General features: G+C 57.7%; 1 protein-coding gene across 6 annotated transcripts; it reads left to right on the forward strand.

Annotated features, from left to right (window-relative positions):
- Positions 1-1589: 1589 nt before the first annotated feature.
- Positions 1590-11881, forward strand: GZMM (granzyme M). 6 transcript variants are annotated; one of them, XM_070622207.1, is made up of 6 exons: positions 1590-1837; positions 5844-5932; positions 6165-6324; positions 7323-7464; positions 8072-8335; positions 11161-11469. In XM_070622207.1, the coding sequence occupies exons 1-6, from the start codon at positions 1701-1703 to the stop codon at positions 11350-11352; spliced, it is 984 nt and encodes a 327-aa protein (XP_070478308.1). In that variant the 5' UTR covers positions 1590-1700; the 3' UTR covers positions 11353-11469. The 6 variants fall into 6 exon arrangements, with proteins under 6 accessions (XP_070478308.1, XP_070478313.1, XP_070478309.1 ...); XM_070622208.1 differs by lacking the exon at positions 11161-11469 and adding an exon at positions 8836-9132 and having other exon boundaries at positions 1596-1837; XM_070622209.1 differs by lacking the exon at positions 11161-11469 and adding an exon at positions 8839-9132 and having other exon boundaries at positions 1598-1837.
- The last annotated feature ends 5063 nt before the right edge of the window (positions 11882-16944 follow it).

The following is a 16944-nucleotide window of genomic DNA, read 5'->3' on the forward strand; positions in this document are numbered from 1 at the left end:
TTCTCGCTGTAAGGATGTCCGTGCCACGTGGGACAGACTTGGACCAAGAAGGTTCCCCTTGTCTGTCTGAAATTTGGACTGAACTGGCACCCTCTGTTTTCAGTGGCTGAATCCGGCCACCCCAGTAGATGGAGCCACATCCCGGGGTCGTCAGGATCAGACAGGACGGGACTCTATAGATGCTGGTTCCTCCTAAACTGATCCCTGGCCCCATGCACCCCACTGGGTGAAGACCCAATTCCAGGACCCCACGTGCCAGACGGCATCAAGTGAGAGACTGGATGGGGACGTGCTCCCAGAGCCCCAGCACAACAGTGAGTTCATCACCTCTTGGCATCAGTTTTTCCAGCCACTTCTCCTTTATTTATTGTGACCTTTTCGATAGCACAAAGCACAACGCCCAACTCAAACTGACTCAAGCAAAAAGGGATTTCATTGAATTTCGTTGACTGACAAGGCTCAGGGTTTCAGGCATAGCTGGATCCGGGAGCTGCTTCTGTCCAGACTCAGTCTCCGTCCACCTGTGGTCAGCAGAAGAACAGCCCCAAAGAGTGATGCCCGTGTCAGACTTCAGAACAGTAAGAAAATAAATTTGTGTGGTTTCAGGCACTGAATGTATGGTAATTTGTTAATTTGTTACAGCTGCAGGAGGAAACGCACACACCCCAAGCTCAGCTTTCTCCATATGGCCTCGTTCTCAGCTGGACTCCTCTTGCCTTGGGACCACCCCAGGCTGACATCCTTGCAGCTCCCAGTCCAGCAGGAAGTGAGGGCTGTTTCTGAGAAGTTCAAGCAGAAGAAATCTGGGCCGTGGTCTTCTTTGGGCTGGCGTAGGGAGGTCCTCTCTGCCCTGAGCTAATGGTGCAGCCAGGGGATGGAGCTCTCAGGGGTCTGGGTCCTATGGTGTGGGGGAGGGGCGGGCTGTGAAGGAGGCGGGGACGGGAGCCCCAGGAAGCCTGCACACCTGCCCCCCCCAGCCTCACTAGCCCATCACAGCCCTCCACACGGGGGAGCTAACTCCTCATGGCCCACAAGCATCCATACCGCCTCTATTCATAATAACCAAAAAGTAGAAACAGCCCAAATATCCACAGACATATGATGGATCCACACAGTATGTCCATCCACACCCTGGAATATTACGCAGCCATGAAAAGGAAGGAGGTCCTGACACCTGCTCCAATGTGGAGGGACCTGGAGGATGTGATGCTCAGTGACGTGAGCCGGACACAGAGGGACACACACTGTGTGGTCCACTCACAGGAGGTCCCCAGAGGAGCCACATCCACAGAGACAGAAAGTGGACGGGGGGCCAGGGGCTGGGGGAGGGGTGGGAGTCAGTGTTTCATGGGGACAGAGCTGCAGTTTGGGGAGATGGAAAGTTCTGGAGATGGATGGAGGGGATGGCTGCACAGCCACGTGAATGTGCTTCATGCCGCTGAGCTGTGCAAATGTGAAAATGGTGAGGACGGTGAATTTTATGTGATGTGCATTTCTCCGTAAAAGAAAAATGAGGCAAAGAAGACACATTAAAACCACAAAAAACCCACATGTGTGACAGGGGTGAGGGTGACGGGGTGCCGGATGACGAGGGGAATTTTGTTCGTCTCAGGTGTGATAACGAGGATGCAGTTTTGCCTTCAGAATCCACGTCTTTCTGAGATGCTCACGGTGAAGTACACGGGGCGGGGCAGGTGTGAATGCGGCCTCCCCCACAGGAAGGGGTAAGTGAGAGGCCCGGGGGCCGGAGCCTGCACCCCGCTGACTCCCCACACCATGGAGGCACCCTCGTCCCTGCTGCCGCTGCTGCTGCTGGTCCTGGGGTCCCTGAGGGCAGGTGAGTGGGGCCTGGAGCCAAGTGGGGAAACTGAGGCCCGGAGCTTAGGTTCCCCGGGGTCCACGAGTGGGAGGCAGAGCCCTGGGTGTCAAAATGCGGATTGGAAACGGCCCCACTGTCGCCAGAAAGGGACAGATGGGAGAGATGGCGTCTGCTCTGCAAAGAAGGAGGCAGCTGCCCCTGCGGTGTCCCCCCAGGGAAGGGCAGACGGGCCGGGGAGCCCGAGGCGGGGGTTTCTTTTCTAACAGGGTCTGTGAGGGTCGCCCCCGGCGACCGGGACGTTTCTGGAAAGAGGCTCCAGAACAGGGTGGGAGGGAGAGAGTTCCACTTTCCGCCAATGTGACTCTCCGTTGTAAATGTTGGGCCAGGCACACGGATGACCTAGGGAAAAAATACCGGAATTCTTAAAAAGTGTGGAGAGGGCTGCTGGTGGGTGATGAGAACGTTCTGGAACTAGGTGGTGGTGACGGTTGCACAACCATAATGCACGGGGCGCTCCCGATGGTGAGTTTTAGGGGACGTGAGCTGCATCTCACTAGAGCTGTGAGGGTTTCGTCTAAGTGAATTCCAAGGGTGGGCCAGGCCTGAGCAGGGCCCCAGGTGGAGGTGAGGTCGTCTCAGGACCGATATTTTAAATTGTTTCACTTTGACTTAGTTTTGATCTCACAGAAGAGTCGCACGGATGGCCCGTGTTCTCCTCCCAGACTGCACGGTTGTGGACGTGCCGTCCCAGCTGCCTTACGGTGCCCCCGCCGGCGTCTCTATCAGATAGGAATGGACGTATTGATTGGTATTTTTCTGAGCCCTTTGAGAGTGAGTTGCAGACGCACGGCCCTCGCCCCTAAATGCTTGGGCATGTTTGCTGTGATAGGGACAGCCTCTCACGTGCCGGGTGCCACGGTGCTGTCGCCAACCTGCAGACCTACTCAGATCGGCAGTTGCCCAGATGGCGTCCTCCGTGGGAGTGGAAATCCAGCTCCCCTTGGTCTCCTCCACTCTGGACAATTTCTCCGTCCCCTTGGGATGGGTGTGGGCCTGTCTGCTGTGTCCCCAGGGCCGGGTCCAGGTTGTGCATTTCCAGCGGGAACCACGGACGGGGCTGTGTTCGCCCCCTTCCTGCTGCCGCCCCTTGATCACTTGGTGGAGCTGATGTCCCCCAGGTTTCTCCAGGGTAGATCCTGCGCCCCTCGCACCTCACCCCGAGCTGGACTCACGGACCGTGGGGCGGGTGCAGGCCGTGCGCCCCCCAGCAGCACCAGGAGGCAGGGCCCGTCATAGCACATAGATACAACCCCAAGTTGCAGAGCAGGAAACCACAGCCTGGCGAGTGAGGCCCCCTGCCCAGGGTCGCCCAACTGGGAGGGATGGAGGTGGAATGTGAGCCCCAGCTGGCGGCCTCCCCAAACCACATGTGCTTGGCCAGGACTGGGTGCCTGGGGACTTGAGATGGGAGGAGGTGGGTGGGTGGTGGGTAGCCCAGGATTCTGGTCGGGCTGGATGAAAATGGCTCTGTGATGAACTGGGGACCCAGTGAGATAGGGATCCAACCATACATCATCCTTTCTCCTTTCTTTCCTCTGGTCCTTTCTTTCATCCATTTATCATCCATCCCTCCATCCATCCATCCATCCACCATCCATCCATTCACCATCATCCATCCACCATCATCCATCCACCATCCATCCACCATCATCCATTCATGTCCATCCATCATCCATCCACCATCATCCATCCATCATCCATCCACCATCATCCATTCATGTCCATCCATCATCCATCCACCATCATCCATCCACCATCCATCCACCATCATCCATTCATGTCCATCCATCATCCATCCACCATCATCCATCCATCATCCATCCACCATCATCCATTCATGTCCATCCATCATCCATCCACCATCATCCATCCATCATCCATCCATCCATCCACCATCATCCATCCACCATCATCCATCCATCCACCATCATCCATCCATCCACCATCGATCTACCATCATCCATCCATCCATCATCCATCCATCCATCCATCATCCATCATCCATCCATCCACCATCATCCATCCATCCACCATCATCCATCCACCATCGATCTACCATCATCCATCCATCCATCATCCATCCATCCATCCATCATCCATCATCCATCCATCCACCATCATCCATCCATCCACCATCATCCATCCACCATCCATCCACCATCATCCATCCTCCATCCATCCATCCATCCACCATCATCCATCCATCATCCATCCACCATCATCCATCCATCATTCATCCACCATCATCCATCCACCATCATCCATCCATCCATCCACCATCCATCCACCATCATCCATCCTCCATCCATCCATCCATCCACCATCATCCATCCACCATCATCCATGCATCATCCATCCACCATCATCCATCCATCCATCCATCCATCCACCATCATCCATCCCTCCATCCATCCATCCATCCACCATCATCCATCCATCATCCATCCACCATCATCCATCCATCATCCATCCACCATCATCCATCATCCATCCATCCATCCATCATCCATCCACCATCCATCCATGTCTACTTCATCCATTCTTTCATCCATCCATCCATCCATCATCCATCCATCCATCCATCATCCATCATCCATCCAGCCATCCATCATCCATCCACCATCCATCCATCCATCATCTATTCATGTCCATCCATCATCCATCCATCCATCATCCATCATCCATCCATCCATGTCTACTTCATCCATTCTTTCATCCACCCATCATCCATTCATCCATCATCCATCATCCGCCCATCATCTATCATCCATCCATCCATCCTCCTTTCTCTCTCCTTTCTTTCTTTCCTTCCCTCCATTCACTTATCCATCCATCATCCATCCTTTCATCCACCTGTCAGTATTTGCTGTGCAGATACTGTTCTAGGCCTGTTGTGGACAAGACCAGCTCAGGGCCTGCCCTGGCATCGCTCATAGCCTGCTGGGAATAGATGGGTAATGAGCAAGTCTGTGCTCGATACAATGTCAGGGAGGAGTGAGCTCTGGGAAGAGAACAGAGCGGAGGAGGGGAGGAAGGTTGTATTAAGGAGGCTGGGGGGAGGTCTCTGAGGAGAAGACTGTTGAGCAGATGCCCTGTGAGGTAGCCAGACTTGGGAATGTCCAAGGGAAAGGCACTCCAGGCTACCGGAACAGCACAGGCAAAGGCCCTGAGGTGGGAATGAGGGCAGTGCACTGGAGGAACAGTAGGGAGGCCAGTGTGGCTGGAGCGGTGTGAGGGCGAGGGTGAAGGAGGCAGGGCCAGCTGATGTGGGTCTTGTGGGTCATGAGGAGTTTGGGTGTTTAAAGCATGATGAGGGATCATGGGAGGATTTTGAGCTGATTTACGGTAAAAAACTTTTTATCCTTTTAAATTCACGATTGGTTTTAAAACAATTTTTATAACAGCTTTATTGAGACATAATTCACATACTCTACTATTTACCCATTTAAGTGTACACTTCAGAGAATTTTTGTACAGACTTGTGCAACCATCACCATGGTCTAATTCCAGAACATTCCATCCCCCAAAATGAACCCCCACCCCCTCCCCAGCCCCTGGCCCCCACGAGCCCACTCTCTGTCTGTGGATTTGCCTGTTCTGGACGTTTCCCGTCAATGGCATCACACGCCATGTGCTTCTGTGTCTGCATCTCTCCCTGAGTGTCGTGGGTTCAGGTCCGTCCACGTGCAGCCGTGTCAGGGCCTCGCTCCTCTTCACGGCTGCATAATATTCCAGTGTGTGGGTGGACCCGTGTGTGGATCCATCATCCAGTGATGGATGTTTGAGCCGTTTCCACTCTTTGGCTCCTGAGAATCGTGCTGCTGTGAAAGTGTGTGCACAGGTTTTGTGTGGACGTGTGTTTTCGTCTCTCTTCGGGGGGAACTGCTGGGTCGGGTGGTATCTGTTAACCCCTGAGGAACGGCCAGACCGTTTGCACAGCGGCTGCACCATCTCACATTTCCAGCTGGTGGGTACGAGGGTCCAGTTTCTCCTCTTCAACCAGCTCCTGGCTGCAGAGTAGAGGCTATGCTGTGGTGCCCGAGGGAGGCCCAGGTGGGGCCCAGAAGCAAGGGATGGTGTGGACGCGGGAGAGTCACCTGCTGGTGACCGGGATGTGGGGGGAGGGTGCGGAGGGACGGGGGCGGCCCTACTTGTCAACCTGACCGGCTCGGGGAACAGAAGAGACTGCGTCAGGGTGGCCAGTCTGTGGGGGGTCCAGGGGGAGGAAAGTCACGGCCGGGGCCAGGTTCCAGCCCTAACCTGGCCCTCGCTGTCCCCTCACCAGGAGGCAACACCTTTGAGACCCGCATCATCGGGGGGCGCGAGGCGGTGCCCCACTCCCGCCCGTACATGGTCTCGCTGCAGAAGGCCGGTGCCCACCTGTGCGGGGGGGTCCTCGTGCACCCACAGTGGGTGCTGACAGCTGCCCACTGCCTGGCCCAGCCGTGAGTGACCCTGCCCTGCCCCACCCCCTCTGTCCCCCCAGGCGTCCCCGAATCTATCCCTCAGTCCCCCATTCTCACCAGGGGGTGGGTCCTGAGAGATTTAAGCCAATCGTAGGGTCGTCAGGGGGTCCCCTCCCTCTCTGGTGACATGCCATATGTGACAGGACGGATTCCTGGGGAAGTTCACTCGCTACAGTGAAGCGCCTTCCAAATGGACCTCTTGTGACACCCAGGAATGTGTCTCCCACCTGTGGCCGTGGGATAGAGCTGGCCTACAAGGGTGGGCAGAGCCGACACAGGAAGGAACCTGGGTCCCTGATGCCACTGTGAAGCCACCAAATAAACCCATCCCCGAGCTGCCCTGCCTCTGGATTGGCCAGTAATAAAGACCCCAGATCAACGTGGTTGAAATCACCACAGGGCATTCTTGGCTCATGTAACTGAAAAGTCTAGGAGGCACAAGCTTCAGGCATGGCTTGGTCCAGGTGCTCACTGGAGGCGTTCAGGAGCCCACCTGTCTCTCAGCTCTGCCTGTTGCCCCTCGGCGGCACTATCAGGAAGGCTCTCTCACGTGGTGGCAAGGAAGGGCCCTCTTATGTCCTATGGAAAGATCTGGTTTTGCTATAGTTCTGGCAAAGTTCTGAGGACGGGTACTGATGGGCCCAGCCTAGGTCACGTGCCAGCCTCTGAACAGATTGCGGTGGTTGAGGCACAACATATGCACCGGGCGAGGCTGGAGCCTGCGAGGAGGGGAGCCCTAGGCTGGGGGGTCGGCATTTTTGGACACACACAGCCCCCTCCTCTGGCCGGGGCTGGGCTGGAGTCTGGGGCAGAGGCGGGAGCAGGGAGGGCTTCCCAGAGGAAGCGGACAGAGAAGGAGCAGGGAAGGGAGGGGAGGCGGGGGGAGGGCGCGGGACCGCGAGTGTCCCCGGGCGGGGGAGGGAAGGGCCCTCGGGCTGCGGGGCGGCCGCCCGCGCCCCACTTGCCGCCACCCGCAGGGAGTCGCAGCTGAGGCTGAGGCTGGTGCTGGGGCTCCACGACCTCGGGCGCCCCGGCCTCCCCGTGCGCATCAGGGCGGCCGTCCCGCACCCCGAGTACAAGCCGCTCCCGCACCTGGAGAACGACCTCGCGCTGCTCAAGGTGCTAGGGGGCGGGCGGAGGGGCGGCGGGAGCCCGGGCGCCCTCCCGTCCCCTCCCCCCTCCCCCCCTCCCCCCTCCCCCCCTCCCCCCTCCCCCCCTCCCCCCTCCCCCCCCCCCCCCTCCCCCCCTCCCCCCCCGCCCCCAGGGCCCTCCCCGCCCCTCCAGAGCCCCTGCCCCTCCCCCGCAGCCCTGCTTCGCACCGCCCCTGCCCCCACCCTTCCCTGCCTCGCCACGCCCCTGTCCCACCCCGCCCCCTGCCCCGCGGCGCCCCCTCCCCCATCGGCCCTCCCCACCCCCACCCCCGCCCCTCTCCCTCGGCCCCCCGCCTCGCCCCCCGCCCCCACTGACCTCCCCTCGCCTCCCCTCCCCTTCCCTTCCCTCCCCTCCCCCTGCCCCACTGGCCCTCCCTGCCCCTCCAGCGCCCCCGCCCCTCTCCCGCGGCCCCGCCTCGCTCCCCGCCGCCCCTCCCTCTTCCCTGCCCACCCTGCTCCCCACCTCCACTGCCCCTTCCATCCCACCGCTGTCCCCTGCCCCGCCACCCCTCCTTCAGCCCCCTCGCTCGCTGCCCCGCCCCTCCCCGTCACCTACCCCCTTCTGTCCCCTGTAGCTGGACGGGAAGGTGAAGACCAGCAGGACCATCCGGCCCCTGGCCTTGCCCGCAGGGCGCCAGGCAGTGGCGGCGGGAGCTCGGTGCAGCTTGGCCGGCTGGGGGCTCACCCACCAGAACGGGCCCCTGGCCAGGGCGCTGCAGGAGCTGGACCTGCGCGTGCTGGACGCCCGGATGTGCAACAACAGCCGCTTCTGGGACGGCGCCATCACCCCCCGCATGCTCTGCCTGGAGGCCCCGTCCAAGGGCCAGGGCCCCTGCAAGGTGACCTGGCCCGGGGGGTGGGGGTGCTGGGAGGCCAGAGGGCGTCAGCCTGTGGCCAGGGGCACCCCGCAAGCCCCTGACTCTCCCTGGGCCCCAGCTCTGTCCATTCTCCGGGGGCAGGGCGTCCTGGAAGTTGGTACCAGCATTAGCCCATTTCTCATATCCAGAAACTGAGGCACAGAGAGGTTATGAGGCCCACGGTCACATAGTCGAGAAGCGAGCAGCACAAATGGGGTTTGAACTCTAGCACCAAAGATGATCAAGGCACAGCTACAGCTTGTGCAAAGGCCCTGGGGTGGGAGGAAGGAGCAAAGAGTGTTAAAAGGACAAGAAGGAGGAAGAGAATGACAGAGTCAGGGGAAGTAAGGAGATGTGGAAAGAGGCCCTACAGCCCCGGGGCGGGGTTTCTGCTCTCTGACCTGGAATCAGCCTGCCACCCCAGGGAGCATGGGGCCCCTCCAGGGCGCACAGGGGTGACCTGTGCTCTGTGTGGCCTCCAGCAGGGCGACTCGGGCGGGCCCCTGGTGTGCAGCAGGGGCAAGGTGGCTGGAATCCTATCCTTCAGCTCCAAGGCCTGCACCGACATCTTCAAACCTCCCGTGGCCACCGCCGTGGCCCCCTACGTGTCCTGGATCCGGAAGGTCATCAGACACTGACCGTCTCCGCCTGGGCCTGAGCTCCAGGGGTTACCCCGAGTCCCCGGCTTGGAGGGACCCTTCCCCTGCAGGTCCCGTGGAGGGCAGAGAGGGGACCGCCCCGTCTCAGAGGACCAATAAATCCTAGTGAGGCAAACTGGATTCTGAGCCGACTTCTGCCCGTGCTGGCTGCGTGGCCTTGCGCAAGCCTCAGTTTCCCCACTCGTAAAACAAAGGTTGCACTGAGGCTGCTCGGGGGAGCCCGGCGGCTGCTCCCAGGAGTGGGGACTGCAGAGGGCAGCGTTGGCCGGCGTGGGAGCCACAGCCAGAGCCTTGGCCAGCAGGGGGCGGGCAGGGCCGTGCTGGTCTGTGGTGAGCGCCAGTGTGTGCCGGGTGCGGGGCCTGGGGAGCAGGCGGGGAGCCAGCAACAAAAACATCCAGACCCTTCTTCTTCCTCTCATTTTTTTGGTAACGTCTTTACTGAGATGTCAGTCACGTGCCATGTAACTCACCCTTTTAAAGTGTGTAAATCAGTGGGTTTTAGTACATTCACAGTGTTGTGCACCCATCACCATGATCTAATTCCAGAACATTCCATCCCCTGAAAAGCAGCCCCGTCCCCATCAGCATCACCCCCACACCCTCCCCAGCCCCCGGCCCCCACGAGCCCGCTCTCTGTCTGTGGATCTGCCTGTTCTGGACGTTTCCCGTCCATGGGGTCACACGCCGTGTGTCCTTCTGTGGCTGCTTCTCTCCCTGAGCGTCGTGGGTTCAGGTCCGTCCACGTGCACCCGTGTCAGGGCCTCGCTCCTCTTCATGGCTGCGTGATACTCCAGCGTGTGGGTGGACACGAGTGTGGATGTGTCACCTGCCGAAGGACACTCGAGTTGTGACTCTGCCGCTGGGGACACGTGTGCAAACGTCCGTGTGGGCGCACGTAGGAGGGGGATGGCTGGACCGTGCGGTCACTCTGTTTAACAGTTTGAGGACGTGCCACTATCCAGCAGCATCATTTTATTTTACTATGAAAATTCTGAAACACGCAGCAAAGTGGGACTAACTGCCGGGTGAGCACTGAGGTCCCCGCCGTGCAGGCTCAGCCACGAACGGTGGGACGTCTCTTCCTCTTGGTCGGCTGTCCCTCTGCGCCCCCGTCCATCCGGCTGAGCCGCTGACGCCTTTCAGAGTGAGGTGCAGACTCGGGATGCTGTGCACGTGGCTGGGATCCCGGGATTTGTTTAGAGCCCTCCCTCTCTCCCTCTCTGTCATACAGGTGAAATGCACACATCTCAGGGGGTGATTTGCCGTTCTGACAAAAGCATGGAAGCCAAACCCTGCACGAGTCACCCCGGAAGATTCCTCAGCCCCTCACAGCCTGGCCTCAACTCGAGTTTTGACATAGTTATCATTTCCCACAGGAAACCAGTTAGAGGGGTGCAAGGTCCCCGTTCCCCACCTTGGCCCTGCTGATCCCAGGAGGCAGCTGTGCCGGTGCCTTCTGTCTCGTCCCAAGGTGTTCTGGGCGAAGGTTTTATACCCACAGAAACACGGGTACACATGGTGCCCCGTCACGGTGCTGACCTTGGAGGTGACCTCAACCTCTGGATCATAATCTTTTGGTTGTAATCTTTTACGGGGTTTCCTCCCATCCTCCCCCTCCCGCCCCACGCCCCAGGGTGTATCTGCGGGCGAGGAGCCCAGAAGCCGAGTTTGCAGAGCAAAAGTCAAGTGTTTTTTTCCCTTCATCATGCAACAGCATTTCTTATTTATTGAGCACTTCTAAGTTCCAGGCTTTCTGGAGGAGAGGACGAGGAGGACGGGGAGGACGAGGAGGACGAGGAGGAGAAGGGGGAGGAGGACGAGGAGGATGAGGAGAAGGAGGGAAGAGGAGGAGGGAGGAGGGGGAGGAGGGAGGAGGGGGGAGGGAGGAGGAGGGGGGAGGGAGGAGAAGGGGAGGGGAGGGGGAGGAGGGGAGGGGAGGGGGAGGAGGAGGAAGTGGAGGAGGAGGAAGAGGAGGAGGAGGGGAGGGGAGTGAGGAGGAGGGGGCAGGGGGAGAGGAGGGGGAGGGGAGGGAGGGGGAGGGGGAGAGGAGGAGGAAGGGGGGAGGGAGGGGGAGGGGGTAGGGGGACGAGAAGGTGCAGATTCTTTTTTTTTGGCCCGTTGCTGAAGGTTCTTCATCTGTCTCAACAGACCTACTTTTTAGAAGAGTCAGATTCACAGAAGAGTCTTGAAGACGGTGCAGCGTCGCCGTGTCCCAGCCCGTCCCCTCCTGCTGACGACCGGCATTCAGGCGGCACATTTGTCACAGTCAGTGAACTGACATTGACACACTGTCCTTCACCAAAGTCCACACTTCACTCACACTGCCTCAGTTCCCCCTGATGTCCGTCTTCTGCCCCAGGACCCCACATGACGGTGACACTCAGCCTCCTCGTGTCCTTGGCTCCCCTGGGCTGAGACAGCTTGAGGGCGCGGGGCTGTCTGAGGCCCCGGGTCTGGGGAGGGGCGGGTGGGCTTGGCCTTGAACTTTGTAATGAGGCGTCAGCTTCCGAGGAACAGGCCCAGGCTCAGGAGCCCAGGACTTTGCACAAACCAGACGGTGTCGGTGTGATTCGTGGAGGAGCCGTGCGCGTGGTCCCCTGGGAGTGTCCCACCCGATGAGAGGGACACAGGGACCCCTCATTCCTGCAGCCCCTCGGCCACAGGGGTTTGGATGATGAGTGACTTGGGAAGCCCAGGGAGGAGGTCTGGTGAGCGTCATCGGGGAGGCGAGGCCATCGCGTGTGGGAGGACGGCGACCCAAGTCCTGGGGACAGACCCGCCGCCTGGGGGCCCTTCTGGCCCCACCCTGTGTCCCCTCCACCTGCTGTTCATGCAAGTCCCATAGAATAAACCCAAACACGTGCTTCCTGAATGCTGAGCCGCTCCAGCGAAGTCTGGGACCCGACTGAGAGGAGGGGAGGCCGGCAAGGGGCGTGGACGAGGGGTGCCCGGAGGCGCCAAGCCCCTTCCTCCCCCGCCTCCCCCGGAGGTGGGAAGCCGCGTCCCCTCGGCAGGGTCCTGGGGCGGCTCCCACTGGAGGCACAGCAGTGGAGGCCGCGGCCCCTCCAGCAGGAAGCTTATCTCGGCCTCACAGCTGCCGCTTCCTGGCCCGCAGCTCAAGCAGCAGAGCTGCCCGCCCATGTTGGATCCCAGCTCTTCCCCTCGGGCGGGTGGGCTGGCAGGAAGGTTCTGGAAGGCCAGGCCCCTGGCACTCGTGGGGCCTAGGGACTCGGTGCCACATGGCTGTGCGGGTTCTGCTGGAGTGAAGGGGGCGGCCGAACGGGGTGGGCAGCAGGACGGGGTGGGCCACACCCTCGTCTGAGGGTTTAACTGCATGGATAGCTCAGGGCCAGTCTTCCTCAGCAAAAAGAGGAGCATTGGTGGCAGTTAGCTCAGGGCTAATCTTCCTCAAAAAAAGGAAAAAAACAATCGCAACAAAAAGAATAAAATACTTCGGGGTAAATTTAACTAAGGAAGTGAAGGACCTATACAATGAAAATTGCAGGGCTTTTCTGAAAGAAATGGATGACGACATAAAGAGATGGAAAGACATTCCAGGCACATGGATTGGAAGAATAAACATAGTTAAAATGTCCATTCTACCTAAAGCAATCTACAGATTCAACGCCATCCCAATCAGAATCCCAATGACATTCTTTACAGAATTAGAACAAAGAATCCTAAAATTCATATGGGGCAACAAAAGACCCCGAATTTCTAAAGCAATCCTGAGAAAAAAGAACAAAACGGGAGGCATCACAATCCCTGACTGCAAAACATACTACAAAGCCACAGTAATCAAAACAGCATGGTACTGGTACAAAAACAGGTACACAGATCAATGGAACAGAATTGAAAGCCCAGAAATAAAACCACACATCTATGGACAGCTTATCTTTGACAAAGGAGCTGAGGGCCTACAATGGAGGAAAGAAAGTCTCTTCAACAAATGGTGCTGGGAAAACTGGAAAGCCACATGTAAAGGAATGAAAATTGACCATCCTTTTTCACCATTCACCAAAGTATACTCAAAATGGATTAAAGACCTAAAGGGGAAACCTGAAGCCGTAAGGCTTCTAGAAGAAAACGTAGGCAGTACACTCTTTGACATCAGTATTAAAAGGATCTTTTCGGACACCATGTCTTCTCAGAGAAGGGAAACAATAGACAGAATAAACAAATGGGACTTCATCAGATTAAAGAGCTTCCTCAAGGCAAATGAAAACAGGATTGAAACAAATAAACAGCCCACTAACTGGGAAAACATATTTGCAAGTCATATATCTGACAAAGGCTTAATATCCATAATATATAAAGAACTCACACAACTCAACAACAAAAAATCAAACAACCCGATCAAAAAATGGGCAGGAGACATGAACCGACGTTTCTCCAGAGAAGATATGCAGATGGCCAATAGGCACATGAAAAGATGCTCATCATCGCTGATCATCAGGGAAATGCAAATCAAAACTACACTAAGATATCGCCTTACACCCATTAGAATGACAAAAATAACCAAAACAAAAAGTGACAAATGTTGGAGAGGGTGTGGAGAGAAAGGAGCCCTCATACACTGCTGGTGGGAATGCAAACTGGTGCAACCACTATGGAAAACAGTATGGAGATTTCTCAAAAAATTAGAAATAGAACTACCATATGACCCAGCCATCCCACTACTGGGTATCTATCCAAAGAGCTTGAAGTCAGCAATCCCAAAAGTCCTGTGCACCCCAATATTCAGGGCAGCATTATTTACAACAGCCAACACGTGGAAGCAACCTAAGTGCCCATCAACAGACGAATGGATAAAGAAGACGTGGTGCATATATACAATGGAATACTACTCAGCTGCAAAACAGAACAAAATCATTCCATTTGCAATAACATGGATGGACCTTGAGAGAATTATGTTAAGTGAAATAAGCCAGCGAGAGAAGGATAATCTGTGTATGACTCCACTCATATGAGGAATTTAAAAATGTAGACAAAGAGAACAGATTAGTGGATACCAGGGGAAAGGTAGGGTGGGGGGTGGGCACAAAGGGTGAAGAGGTGCACCTACCACACGACTGACAAACATTAACGTACAACTGAAATTTCACAAGATTGTAACCTATCATTAACTCAATAAATAAAATAAAATATTAAAAAAAAAAAAGGAAAAAAATCCTTAGGGTTCTGGGGATAGAAATCAGAGGTCAAGGGGGCCAGGGCCACAATCTCCCTGGAGGCTCCAGGAGGGAGGGTCCCTCCTGCCTCTTCCAGCCTCAGGGGCCCCAGGCGTCCTGGGCGTGTGGCCGAGTCACCCCACCTCTGCCTCCGTCTCCACGTGGCCTCTGCTCTGTGTCTGTGTCTCTCGTCTTCTCTCACTTATGAGGACCCCCTCATCCAGGACGAGCTCGTCTCGAGACCCTTAACTTAACTGCATCTGCAGAGACCCTTTCTCCAAATACCGTCTCATTCACAGGGTCTGGGGGCCGCCTTGTCCCTACCCACGTCCACTCCCGACCCTCAGGCCCCCCTCCCCTGGCGGCCGAGACATCCCCCTACTGCACGCGTCAGCTGATGACCCGCTCCCGCTCAGTCCCTCCCCGGGCCCCCTTCGCCCAGAGAATAAAGTCCACGCGCCCCACAAACACCGCTGGGAGGGGCTGGATCTCACAGTTCCCCTCTCAGAAAAATGCAGAGAATGAGCCGGAAACCCTGCGCAAGAGCCAGCGAGGGCACCGGGATCCTATGCCATCTTCTCTGCCCTGGGCTGCGAGTTGAAAGGTTTTGTAACAAAAAGTAGAAGGAAGCCAACGGGACGGGACGGCCAGCCGGGGAGGCCTCTGCCAGGAGGCGGACAGTGTGATGCACGGAAGGGCGTTGGGGCCAGGCACAGACCAGACAAAGGCTCGGAGGCAGGAAACGGTGCCCATGAGGCCGGAGCCAAAGGTGTGGGGGGCATGGAGGGCGAGAAGCCCAGGGGTCAGCGGGGCTGGGCCTGAGGCTGCAGGAGGGGTCCGGCTTTGATTGCCGGGGCTGCTGGATGAAGGCTCTACCGGGCGGGCCCAGGCGCAGAGCAAAGCTGGACAGACGGCAGCTTCCCTCATCCTGCTGTGCCAGGAAGACGCCGGATCGAAGTCTGGACCCCTCCCGAGGGGTGCAGGCCGCAGGGGCCGAGAGTGGGAGACAGCGAGGGTCCTGGACATCTACTCGGCCGCAGCCAGTTAGGGGCACCCGCCGGGAGCATGTGGGGCCCAGGCCAGGCCAGGCCGGCTGTCCCTGCCCCTGCGCACAGGCGGGCGGGCAGCAGGCGAGAGGCCAGGATGGACCTGAGGTCAGAGAGTGACCCGTGCGATGAGGGGAGTTACCAAGGGCGAGGGGACCGGGTGAGAGACGCCAGGTGGAATACTGGATGCCCAGTGAAGTTTGAATTTCAGGTGTAGAATGGATGGCTTTTGGGATCAGTATATCCCAGATCCTGCGTGGGACATACTCATACTAAGAGATGGACTGATTTTTTTTTTTACCTGAAATTCAAATTTAACTGGGTGTCCTGTATTTCTGTTTGCTACCTCTGGCCACCCTTCCCGGAGTGCTCCTGGTTGGCCTTTCCCTGGAAGCGGAGGGGGACGGGGAGCCTCCTGCCCCCGGGTGGGGCCAGGATGGAGCAGAGAGGGATCTGGGGGAGGGGGCAGGAAAGGCTTTCAGGGAGGGGACCAGAAAACTGGGTCTTCAAGGAGGAGCGGCTTTATTTTGTAAACAAAGGCTTCCTGGCAGCCCTGATATTTCCCACGAGATCTGTCGGCAGCCCAGCCCAGGGAGGGCAGGGGGGGCAGGAATGCGGCCCCGGCCAGAGGGGCCCTGAGGCCAGCTGGCCGCCGGCCTCCCTCATGCTGCACGTAGCTCTCAACCCCGTGCAGGCGGCCTCGCCAAGCCCATGGGCCCAGGGCTGGGGCTTCTGGTCGGCTCCGGGCACTTCTGAGAGTGGGTCTTGCAGGCGTGAGGTCCTCACCCCATAGCCCCTTTCTCAGCAAGTCCTGGCCCCTCTGCCACCTCCTTCCTGCCTTTGCCTCCGACGTCCACGGCAGCTGGGACTCTGCTGGCCGGCTCCTCTCAGCCTCCTCCCCGGGCCTGCCTCCCTGCGCCGGACAGGCTGTTCCCAGACGTACCGCTCACCCCTTCCCGTGGCCGCTGCCTCCTCATTGTTATCATCTCACATGTCATCACCTCCGAAAAGGCACCTGACCCCTTAGCTAGAGCAGCCGCCCCCTTACATGACCCTATGTTTCAGTTGAGATAATTCACATACGGTACAATTCATCCATTTAAAGTGTACAGCTCAGTGGGCTTAGTACATTTCAGAGTTGTGCGCTCATCACCACAATCAATTTTAGAACATTTTCATCCCCCTAAAAAGCAACCCTTTCCCCATCAGCATCACCCCCACCCCCTCCCCAGCCCCTGGCCCCCGTGAGCCCGCTCTCTGTCTGTGGATCGGCCTGTTCTGGACGTTTCCTGTCCATGGGGTCACACGCCGTGTGTCCTTCTGTGTCTGCTTCTTTCCCTGAGCATCGTGGGTTCGAGGTCCGTCCACGTGCAGCCGTGTCAGGGCCTCACTCCTCTTCACGGCTGCGTCATGCTCCAGCGTGTGGGTGGACACGAGTGTGGATCCGTTCATCCATCAGTGGGCATTCGGGTTGCTCTGCCTTTCAGCCATTATGAGTCGTGCTGCTGTGAACATCTGGGCATGAGATTCTGCGTGGATGTGGATTTTCAGTCTTTGCTGGGTCAGATGGTAACTCTGGTTTAAGCCTCCGAGGATCTGCCAGGGTGCTTTCCACAGCGGCTGCACCGTTTGGCATCTCACCAGCCGTGCACAGGCTCTGATTTCTCCACCTTCACCAGCACTTGCCATTTTCCGCATTTTTGCTGACAGCCATC

Source organism: Equus przewalskii, chromosome 6 (assembly GCF_037783145.1).
Source record: "Equus przewalskii isolate Varuska chromosome 6, EquPr2, whole genome shotgun sequence".
NCBI classification, from domain to species: Eukaryota; Metazoa; Chordata; class Mammalia; order Perissodactyla; family Equidae; genus Equus; species Equus przewalskii.

Excerpts from the sequence above, each read along its gene's own strand:
- GZMM (XM_070622207.1), top strand. The coding sequence starts at position 1,701 with ATGCGGCCTCCCCCACAGGAAGGGGTAAGTGAGAGGCCCGGGGGCCGG. Across the intron at positions 5,933-6,164 it reads GGTGCCCGAGGGAGGCCCAG|GAGGCAACACCTTTGAGACC; the intron begins GTGGGGCCCAGA and ends TCCCCTCACCAG. Across the intron at positions 6,325-7,322 it reads GCCCACTGCCTGGCCCAGCC|GGAGTCGCAGCTGAGGCTGA; the intron begins GTGAGTGACCCT and ends CGCCACCCGCAG.